This window comes from Mus caroli, chromosome 10 (genome assembly GCF_900094665.2).
Source record: "Mus caroli chromosome 10, CAROLI_EIJ_v1.1, whole genome shotgun sequence".
Lineage (NCBI taxonomy): Eukaryota > Metazoa > Chordata > Mammalia > Rodentia > Muridae > Mus > Mus caroli.
In genome coordinates, this window is record NC_034579.1 from 69,858,544 (window position 1) to 69,869,735 (window position 11,192).

General features: G+C 48.9%; 1 protein-coding gene across 1 annotated transcript; it reads right to left on the bottom strand.

Moving 5' to 3' along the window:
* Positions 1-6,945: 6,945 nt before the first annotated feature.
* LOC110303152 (glutathione S-transferase theta-2) lies at positions 6,946-10,276 on the bottom strand. The gene is made up of 5 exons (XM_021174119.2): positions 9,558-10,276; positions 9,031-9,118; positions 8,035-8,185; positions 7,773-7,946; positions 6,946-7,467 (listed from the first exon to the last, which is right to left on the bottom strand). Exons 1-5 carry the CDS (start codon positions 9,667-9,669, stop codon positions 7,258-7,260), a joined length of 735 nt encoding a protein of 244 aa, XP_021029778.1. The 5' UTR covers positions 9,670-10,276; the 3' UTR covers positions 6,946-7,257.
* Positions 10,277-11,192: the final 916 nt, after the last annotated feature.

Genomic DNA, 11,192 nt, shown 5'->3' on the forward strand with positions numbered 1-11,192 from the left:
TTTCTTTCTTTCTTTCTTTCTTCTTTCTTTCTTTGTTTTGTTGTTGTTGTTGTTGTTGTTGTTGTTGTTGTTGTTGTTGTTGTTTGAGACAGGGTTTCTCTGTATAGTCCTGGCTGTCCTGGAACTCACTCTCTGGAACCAGGCTGACCTCGAACTCAGAAATCTTCCTGTCTCTGCCTCCCAAGTGCTGAGATTAAAGGCATCTACCACCAGTGTCTGGTGACACTACCCACTTTCAAGTGGGTCTTCCCACTTCATTGAACTCAGTCAAGAAAATCCCTCACAGGCATGGCCTGAGACCTGTCCCCTAGGTAACTCTAGATCTCGTCAAGTTGATAAGGACAAAAATCTTGGAAGATGCCCTGTCTTTCTAGGTCTCGCTTCCCCAGGACGACATGTGGATCAGGAGAGAGTTCAGAGTATGTTTGTAACAGTACCATGCATGGCAGAAAGCAAGCTACTTCTCCTGAAGCTGCCGTTCCAGCTTCTATACCAGTGGAGGTTCCCACCAAGCCTTATGGTTTCTTTGTGGCTGTCGTATGAACTTAGGGATATCCTGAACTTCTCCAGCTCCCAGCATGATCTGACTATGGGTCTAACAGCCAGCTGAGGTCTAGCTTTGAAGAGACTGTACTACAGGCTATGGCTGCTGGCAGGTGGGTATGAAGGCCTCTCTTACATTCAATCTATGAATACCACTATACCTACCAGGGAGACCTACTCAGTAGCCAGGAAGGTTCTTGCTGCTTGAGCCACTTATATAGTTGCTGGGGAGCTGAACTCAGCCTTCTCAATAGCTGTTGAACATGCACAGCACCCGAGGCTTTCTCAGTGAGAAGGAACCAAGAGACTAGGCTAAGAGAGCAGTTCACCCTGGGTACTCACAAGTTTCCTTGACCCTCTCCGCCTCTCTTCCTCACTACCAACAATCAGTGATGTGCATTGGGATCTTCTGAGGATCGTTTTCTGTGATTGGTTGATGATGTCTATTCAGGGCAAGGAAAGGAAGGCAGTCAGTATATGTCCCAACTGGTACCCTCCATCACTTGCAGTCCTGGCCCTTGCCCCAGTCTGCAGGACACTGTTGAGGAGGTCTGATGGTTTATAAATGCTTAGCCCAGGGAGTGGCACTGTTGGGAGGTGTGGCCTTGTGGGTGTGGGCTTTAATACCCTTGTCCTAGCTGCCTGGAAGTCAGTCTTCCACTAGCAGCCTTTAGATGAAGATGTAGAACTCTCAGCTCCGTCTGCACCATGCCTGCCTGGACACTGCTATGCTCCCACTTTGATGATTATGGAATGAACCTCTGAATCTATAAGCCAGCCCCAATTAAATGTTCTGCTCTTTTAGAGGTCCTTAGTTCAATTCCCAGCAACCACATGGTGGTTCACAACCATCTGTAATGGGATCTGATGCCCTCTTCTGGTGTGTCTGAAGAAGGCCACAATGTGCTCATATAGATAAAATAGATAAAGAAGGGGAGGCTTATTCTGGCTCACAAGTTGAGAGTGAAGTTGGAGACTGTATAGAGGCCATGTAGCAGGGATAGGAACACCCGGTTTCATTGTTGCCACAGCCAAAACAGAAAGAGATAAATCCTCGAGTTCTTCTTTTCTCACTGTCTTGGACCCTATCCGATGAGATCAAGGCACTCATATTTAGGAAATCCCTTTACAGACTCGCCAAGAGCCAATGTTTCCTAGATATTTCTAAATCCAGTCAAGCTGACGAGATTAACCGTCAAACAGAAAGGGAGTTGGGACTGATCTTTTACTCACACCTGAACATTTAACCAGGTTCTCCACGGCTCTGCCATCAGGGAAGGAGCCCCGCAACTGCTTCCTGTCTGTGCTGCATCTTTATTTGCTCCACTTCCGGCCTCCCAGGAAAGGCTCACTGCCATTAAAGGTCTCCTCCTGCTTCCTCCCTGGACCATGTTTCAGCAGGCATTTACTTCTGCAGGGACCCAGGTCTGCCCTCTGTCTGGGCCTCACTCATCCCTGTTAGCATCTCCACTCCACACGAGGGAAGCAGCCCTACCCTGTGGGCTAGCATCACGGGAATTTCTGAAGTTCAAGTCTGGTCACTTTGCCCTCCATGCGGTACTCTCTCCATGTGCTCACCATGGTCACACCCCCTAGGCCTATTTTGGCCTGGGCACTTCTGTTGTGGTGTGGAGGGGTAAGCTATGGGCAGCAGAATCACTGTGGACCTGGAGGACAACTCCTGTGTACAAGGGGAGCCAGGGTTTGGCTTCCATACTGGAAGATGCTGATTGAGTAGGGTGTGGGGTTGGCTGCAAGCCAGAGTCACCCAGGCCTTCCTGGGCTCCTAGCCAAGACCTCCTAGGAAGTTGGCAGGACCCCATTCTGAAACCTGAGAAAGTATGAGTCATTCTCTGGACCTGACACACAGAGTTTGGCCATGCTTATCACAGGCTCTGAAGCCAAGCAGTAGTTAGGACTGTGGGAGATGGACACCCCCGACACACTCGTGTAGGCACGCGCGCACATACACACACACACACACACACACACACACAAATTCATACTGTGTGCAGATGACATCTTCCATGGTTTCAGGAACAGCTCATGGCTCAGTTGGATGAGTGAAGACATCTCCACACATACCCTTTTGTCACTCTGACTGTGTCAAGCAAGATCACTGTGCCAGCTACTTTATGCCAACTTGACACAAGCTAGAGTCATCAGAGAGGAAGGAGCCTCAGTTGAGAAAATGTCTCCATAAGATCCAATCAGTGTGTAGGCAAGCCTAAAGCACATTTTCTTCATTAGTGATTGATGGGGGAAGCCCAGCCCACTATGGGTGGGGGTATCTCTGAGCCGGAGGTCCTGGGTTCTATAAGAAAGCAGGCTGAGCAAACCGGTGAGCAGCATTTACTGTACTGTGGCCTTGGCCTCTGCACTAGTTTCTGCCTTCAGGTCCCTGCCCTGTTTGAGTTCCTGTCCTGAACTCCTATGATATGGAAATGTAAACTGAATAAACTTTCCCATGACCTTGCTTTTTGATCATGGTGTTTCATCACAGCAATAGAAACCCTAACTAAGACAGTCACTGTGATCAAGTAACAGGATGTGGATGCTGTCCCTGGAATGAGACACTAGGACACAGGTGCAGGGCTGAATCTTGGCTAGGACCTAGCTCCTCTCCAAGGATAGACTCTGCTCTGGAAGCCATGGGGAACACAACCAACTGGCTGTTCCAAAGTGGAGGAGGAGGGCCTGGGCTAGGAGCCAGAGTTGGCCTATAGCCCAGGCAAACAGAATCTGGCTCATGAAGGCAAGCAGGCCCAACAGAGCAAGGGTCACCCACTAAGGCCTGGGGTAGGAATCTGGGCTCTGGTCTGACATGCTCAAATGTGCCAGAATCCCCTGGTCCACACTGCCAGGGGCTGTCTGATTCATCAACCCAGGCAAGTTCCCCATTGCTTGAGAACCCATGCCCTCTCCACAGTACACATGTTCACTGACTTCCTGAGGAGAGGTTCTGTTCAACCAGATAGGTCAGTGATTAACAGACCAAAGAAATTATTCTACCCAAGTCTAGCTTAAGCTTGGTGGGGAATGGGTTTCCTGGGGTTACTCACAGGAGCATGAATAACACAATAGCCATGGCCGTTACTCAAAGGCCCATCAGTCTTAGGGTTTCTATTGTTGCAATGAAACACCCTGAACAAAAAAAAAGTTGGGGAGAGGGGAGGGTGTATTTGGCTTACACTTCCACATCATGGCTCATCACAAAAGGAAGTTGGGACAAGGACTCAGGACAGAAACTCAAACAGGGCAGGAACCTGGAGTCAGGAGCTGATGCAGAGGCCATGGAGGAGCATCATCAATATAGTATACCAATGTGATATTTTGTGGAAGAAACAGGTGATCAAGATACCTTGTAAGTTATGACATAGGGTAGGAGAGCTAATTTATCCTTAAGGCAAGCCTGTAAAGGTGTACTGCTGGTCTTGCCAACTGAAAGCAAATTGCTTCTAGAGATCTTTATGGACAACTACCAGAAAAGGGGGCAGGATTCGCTAAACAAACATCTGTATACCAGGTACCAGGAGAGGTGGTAACTTGCTCAAATAAGAACACCATATCTGGTACAGCAGCTGTAGCCGGAGTTATTACCTGATTTAGTTTTCAATAGTCAACTGTCATTCTCTATGATTCATCTGTCTTCTGCACTAGCCAGATAGAAGAGTTAAAGGGAGATGTGGTGGGAACCACCACCCCTGCATCTTTCAAGTCCTTGAAGGTGGCACTAATTTATGCAGTTCCTCCAAGGCATGCGATACTGTTTCTGATTGACTTCTTCCATTTAGCATAGTCCTAAACAGCATAGCCCTCTTTCCATAGGTCAGATCTGTCACAGCAGTAACCCACAATCCTGGTGCCAACTTGTTTTAGGGTTTCTGTTGCTACAACAAAACACCATGGCCGAAAAGCAAGTTGGGGAGAAAGGGGTTTATTTGGCTTATACTTACATCTTGCTGTTCATTTTGAAGGACAGGAACTCAAACAGGGCAGGATCCTGAGGGCTGCAGCTGATGCAGAAGCCATGGAGGAGTGTCGCTTACTGGCTTGTTTCCCCTGGCTTGCTCAGCCTGCTCTCTTACAGAAGCTAGGACCACCAGCCCAGGGATGGCACCACCCACCATGGTCTGGGCCCCTACCTGAATTGATCACTAATTGAAAAAATGCCCTACAGCTGGACCTCATGTAGGCATTTCCTCACCTGAGGCTTCTTTCTCTCCTCTCTGATGACTGTAGCTTGTGTCAAATGGACACAAAACTAGCCAGTATGCCATCCCAGCATGAGTGACCACATACAAAAGCTGCATCATGCAGGAGCTCTCTGCACAACCTGTAAACACCTTGGCAGGCTGACCCTCTCGATGAAACAGTGTGCTTTTATTTTACCCTTAGGTAGGGGCCTTTAACTTTTTATTTAGTAAGTTTCATGTACTTCCTGTGCCTTACAGGTCTCCTTCATACTTGCTGGATAGAATGATTCTTTCAATATGGAGGAAAGACTTAAGACAATAATAGCCCCAAAGCTAGTCCTCACCTGGCTTCAACTCCTGCCCAGTGCCAACTCCACCTTCACCTCTTAGCACAGGAGAGCCCTGAGACCTGTCCTGGGATTGTGGTTCCTGGAAATGAGGGGGTAGCAAGATACCAGATACTGAGCCCTCCAGCATGACAAAGCCTTTCCTGCATTCTTCTTGTCGAGCAGCCTGGGATCCTGTGGACCTAACAGTAGTTAGAAGAGAAAACCAAAGGTGTCTAAGAGGCTGGTCACACACCAGACTTTCTGGACTGAAAGTCAGCGAGTGAGCACCAGAGCACCAAGCTCACTGAGATGGGCAAGTGATTCAGAGCAGGTTGTTAGGATGCCTGTCATGTCAAAGTGATACCTGCTGTCACTGCATCCATGTCAGCCGTGAGCCCTCCTGTGAAGAACTCTCTAGTTCCCAGAACATGATTCAAAGGTGATGTCCAGAGATCTGAGCAACACAATTCCCAAAAGCCTGATTTCTAAGGGCCCTTCCTCTAGCACCTATTCTCTAGCCCTAGGAATCCTGTTGAGGTTTGGTCTTTTGCTATGTATTGTAATGGTAAATATTGGCCCCCAAGGCCTGGTTGCTCCCAGGAACAAGAGACTCCCCATGTACAATGTGACCTTGCTCTTTAATTTAAAACTATTGGTTAAATAGAGATGCTCACAGCCAATAGTTGGGCAGAAGAGACATAGGCAGGGTTTGGGGTTTGTGGGCTTGGGGTCTGAGGAGACCACAAGCAGAGGAAAAAATGTGGAGAGAGAAGCAGACGCCATAGGGTAAAAATCCTGAAATCATGGCCACGAGGGCTACCCAACTGGAGTTAAGAGCAGCCAGCTCAGATGGAGCATAGTAAATAATAACTTGGGGTTGTTGATAGTAAAGATTTGAATAGCATAGAAGGTAGCTATCTGCCCAGCTTTACTGCTGATAAATTAAAATTTGAGTGTATCTTTTTTCTGGGAATTGAGTAATCAAAGGCAGAGCATGGAAGCTCTCTGCACAACCTGTAAACACCTTGGCAGGCTGACCCTCTCGATGAAACAGTGTGCTTTTATTTTACCCTTAGGTAGGGGCCTAAGAGATGGAAGATTTTCTGTGATGTAATACTGACTTTCTTGCTGTGATGACCTCTATGATAATCTAGCTGTCTTTGCAGCATGTTAATATCTTGTTAACATTTTTTCCCCATTTTCTGTTTTATAGGAATCCTGTGACTCGCTTGTGGAAGTCAGAGGACAGTTTGCAGCACTTGGCTTCTCTCCTTCCACTACCTAGGCTCTGTTGATGGGACAGAGGTCAACAGCCTTGGCTGTAAGTATCCTCAGAGGCTGATCCATCTGGTTGACCTCGTAATTCTTAATGTTAAATCCTTTCTATTATGTGTTCTCACCCATGGACACACTTGGAGGCTTGCATAACAATGTAAATAAATCAGGTTTGTTGTTACTTGTAAACTATCTGAGGAGATAAAAATGTTTGCCCAAAGACATCTTATTCTTACACTTCAATGACTAAGTCTTGTAAAACACCATCTACATCCCTGAATGCCTTGTTATGATCATTTTTTTGCCTGTGTAATAATTTTATGTGGATTGTTATGTGACTTTTCTATGATTAACCATAATGTTTTACTGAGTCATAATTTGATTCCATGCATATTATAGGACAGTATAATAAAACCAATTAACGAGCTGGGCGTGGTGGCACACGCCTTTAATCCCAGCACTCAGGAGGCAGAGGCAGGTAGATTTCTGAGTTCGAGGCCAGCCTGGTCTACAAAGTGAGTTCCAGGACAGCCAGGGCTATACAGAGAAACCCTGTTTCAAAACAAACAAACAAACAAACAAACAAAACCAATAGCTCTTTATTCCTTAAAATATTCAGACTCTTTATTATAATAAAACACAGATGTCTACCAACTTTTGATTGGTTTCTTTGGGTGTGTTACTGTTTGTTTTTTTTTTTTCAAGCATCTTTTATATATTATTGATTTCGGTCTCCTTCAGGTTGTGTATACTGTACCTCAAGAGAAGCATGCTAAGGATAGCTGGTGTTCCTTTTAAAGCTTCTCCCAGAGTCAGAGAGGGAGCCAGGATAAAAGACTGGGGCAAAAAGAAACGTGAAGAAAAGAAAAGGAAAGACAAAACACAAAATGAGTCTTTATTGCTGGTCAGACCACTCAGGGAATCCTAGCAATTCGAAGCTGCATGCTGGCATGGGCCTCCGGAGGGGGTACTGGTAACATTTTCTTGGCTGCCTGTCCCAGGATGCTCAGGATGGGGCTATGAGCCTCCTGACACAGCTCAGCACCCAAGAACGCCTCCACCCTCTCTCGCCATGCTGTCAGCTGAGGCCGTCCCTCAAACAGGTTATAGCCAAGAGCCACGGGCTGTAGAGACAAAGATGAGAAAGTCGGAGAGATACTGAGGGTCCCATTGCAGGCAACTCATCGCAAGCATCATAGACACAGCCCCATGGGAGGTCTGGGGCACTGTGATCAGATCCAGGACCTGACAGCAGCCAGAAGCTGCCCCCCACCCCACCCCCCACTTCCCACCTAGACAGGAAACAAATCACACAAAGTTCCCCTCTATGGTTCTGGCTTTTCCCAGACCACAGTGCTTTGGACTTGGGGAAGTAGCAAAAAGAAGAGTCCACCCTTAGCTACTACTACCCCATCAGCTGGTCTCCTACCTGCATCAACTCCTCCAGAGACATGAGATCCGCTAGCGTCACATGCTGGCCAACAAGGAAGGCCCTGTCCCTGAGGAACTTCTCCTCCAGCCGTTGCACAGCCAGGACCATACTATTTTTGTTCCGTTCCACCTTCTCCTCGGGAACCTGGACCCCAATGAGTGGCCCCAACACCTGGCAGAACGACAGACGAGCTCAATCTATAAGCCTGACTCTTACTGGGTGCCCAAGGTTCAGCCCCTCCCCAGAGGACCCTGGATACCTTGGTCCATAGGAGCACTCCAAAAGTACCACGGATGTTGTCGGCATGCCAGCCCAGGTATTCATGGACTTGGGCACGGGCCTGTAGGTCGGCTGGGTACCAGTGGTCTGCCACCTGGTACTTGGAACTCAGGTAAATCAAGATGGCTGTGCTGGGAATCATAGGAAGAGGGGCTATAAGGACCATGGTAAGAGGGGATTTAAGGACCTTGGTTGTTTCCCATCCCTTGGCGGGGCCTTGAGAATTCTCACATTTGAAGTACTGCCCTCTGGTCTCACCACCTATCTCTCCATGACTCTTGCCTGTCCCCAGAGCCTTTCTTCTTGCAGTGTTGTGCATGGTGGAACCCAGGGACACACGCAAACACACACACACACACACACACACCAGCAAGAGCTCTGCCCCTCTCCAGGTTTCTTCTTTTGATGTTGTGGACACTGACCCCTGGCCAGACCTTTTTCTCTCCGCCTTTCTTTTTTGGTGGTGGTTGTTGTTGTTTTGTGGTTTTTTGGAGTTTGTTTTGTTTTGTTTTTTAGTTCTCTGACACTAGACTCTAATGGGAGAACCAAACAATCTCTGAGCCCTGACCCTTTCACTGGTCTTCAGTGCCAAGCTTTGGCGGATTAAACAGGACATCTAGGAAATTAGGAGAAGCCCTTCCTAGTCCTTTGTTGAATCTACATTTTTTTTTCCTAACCCTTGACAATCGTCCCCTTGTCGCCTTCCAATACCTCTCAATCAGGGTAGAGAGTCCTGGAGGGGGGGTGGGGGGAGTCCATCAGATGAAATAGGACAGAAGCAAGGGACATGCTGGATCAGTCCTCTAGTCTTCCAGGCCCCCTTCCCACAGAGTCTGCTCTAGCCACGCCCCCTCACGGCCTAGGGTCGGAGTCGGCCAGGGTCCCGCCCCCCACCCCACGCCCGCCCAACCAAAGGGGGGCGGCCAAAGGGAGCCGGAGGAGGTAGTGAGGGCTCTGGGTATATTTACAGCTGCACCTTTCGGTCAACACGAAGCTTCCGTCTTTGAGGACAGGAACTTTGTTTAAGCAGTTCACCTGGGAGAATTGCTCGCTCAAGTGCTGCCCTGGGAAGGAAGAAGCCAGAAAATGCGTGCAAGGACTCAGGCAGTATTCCTATTTTCCCCTCTCTCTTTGCAACCAGAGCAAAGTCGAAACGGCCAAAATCCGGATGGGCCGGGAACCAGAGGCACAGAGGTGGCTCAGCTATGTGTCTCTTCCCTGCAAAGTCTCCGGAATTTTGTGAATCTAAACACTGCGTGCCTTCAAAGCAGAAACTATGGGAATCTTTCATTTTTCTCCCCACGCCCCAGGACAAAAAGTCTCTCTTGTCAGAGCGGAAGTTACGTTTAAAGAGGGCTCTGAACTGACTAAGACCACTCCAAAGAGAGCAGAGCATTCCTTGGTGGACGGCGCTGGGGGTCGGGGGGGGGGGTCAGATGATGGGGAGATTGTACCCAGGCAGAATGTGGAGGACTGACATGGTCTAGGGGTAAATGGGCCAACCTTTGAGTATATCCACGGTACGCATCTGGAAGGGGATGGCATTCTTCTTGGCGAAGATGTAGACAGCGCGGCAGGGCTGTGACCGCAGGTCCAGGTAGAGCTCCAAGCCCATTGGCGGTAGCGACACAAGATGGTGTGGACCGACTGCGTTCGGTAACAGTAGCAAGCTGGGGTCCAGCACAGCCTCAGTTGGCCAAGACAAACGATTTCCTCCTTCTGGATAGCTGACACCTGCTGATCTTGGGGAGGGAGGCGCTTTGGAGCACTTTGCACTTCAAAAGCAGGGCTGAGGTGCGCGCGCATTCAGACTGACTTACGCGATTTGCTCCAGGGTGCGGTGGAGCCAGGAATTCAGCCCAGGACCTTAGTCTCACCCGGACGCGGAAATGGCCTAGCTGGGCTTTCCTGGACCCAACTCAGAGAGCTCTGTGGACGTAGTCGTTTGCGGGAAACTAGACCGCTCAGCTCCTAGCTCTCAGTTACTGCAGGAGGGGATCTTAGAAGCTGATCGCTGGGGTATCCTCCTTTAACGGGTGAAGCTTGTTGCAGGCTGCTAGAAACTTTGCCTTAAGGAAGAACTGTCGTTGGTCCAGCTGTCCCGTGCAAAACAGGTCGTCTAAGAACACTGGACCTCCCCCAGATCTGTGAGGCTGGGCAGCATAGCTTGAGGGAGTAACAGGACCACCTCTCTCGCCCGCCTCCTACACTCTCTCCACGGTAGCATCTTCCGATGGGAAAAAGAGGTGATCCATTATCACTGGCTTTATCTGAATCTTTTAGAGTAGCTATAGCCCGTGGTCCATATCGGGCACCAGAATGTTTCCCTGGGCGTTTTTTCTTTTCTTTCTTTCATTTTATTTTATTGACAAGGGGGGGGGGGGGTCTTGCTATGGCACAGGCTGGCCTCAAACCCTTCTGCTCCATTGATCCTCCTGTCTTAGTTTCCTGAATGTCTGGGACTCCCAGGTGAGACCCATCCTGCCTGGCTTTCCAGGGAATTTACATGTTTGTTTGATTTATTTGGTTGGCTATTTTTTGTTTTGTTTTGTTTTTGAAACAGGGACTCATATAGTCCAGGTTGGCCTCAAATTCGACTTCATTTCCCAAGTGCTTAGGAATACAGGCATTTGCTACAGAAACAAGCTTACCCTGATAGTTTTGAGTTGATAGGAGCTGTGGAAGCCAGTAGGCTCAAACCGAGCTCTCAAGTGGCCCCTCCCCTCGCCCCTCCCATCGCCAGAACCGTCTGAAGCCAAATTGCTTTTACCTAAATAAGCTGGTGTTGTTTTTGAGGAAAAGGATTCTGAAAAACACAAAGCAGTTCCCAGAGGAGCTTCTGCAGCCCTGCACGGCACGTGGCTCTGCTCGTGCAAATTGGGTAGGGAGAGCAGGTGATCCAAGATGACTGTACCCACCCAAGCCCTCTGATGTGACTGGCCCCTAGAAGTCTCCTGGCCTTGTTTATTTCACTTGCTTCCCCTAGGTCAGACATCCTCTCTCACTTACGGGATCAGATGTGGCTCTTGAATGGATGGACCCCTGAATTCCGCCCCACCCCCACCCCCCATCCCCATCCCCCGGCTTTCACCCTGCAGAGTCTGGTACCTGCTTCGCTACTCGCCGGAGAGTCCCCTC

Excerpts from the sequence above, each read along its gene's own strand:
- LOC110303152 (XM_021174119.2), bottom strand. The coding sequence starts at position 9,669 with ATGGGCTTGGAGCTCTACCTGGACCTGCGGTCACAGCCCTGCCGCGCT. Across the intron at positions 9,119-9,557 it reads TACCGTGGATATACTCAAAG|GGCAGCACTTGAGCGAGCAA; the intron begins GTTGGCCCATTT and ends CTTCCTTCCCAG. Across the intron at positions 7,947-8,034 it reads GAGTGCTCCTATGGACCAAG|GTGTTGGGGCCACTCATTGG; the intron begins GTATCCAGGGTC and ends TCGTTCTGCCAG.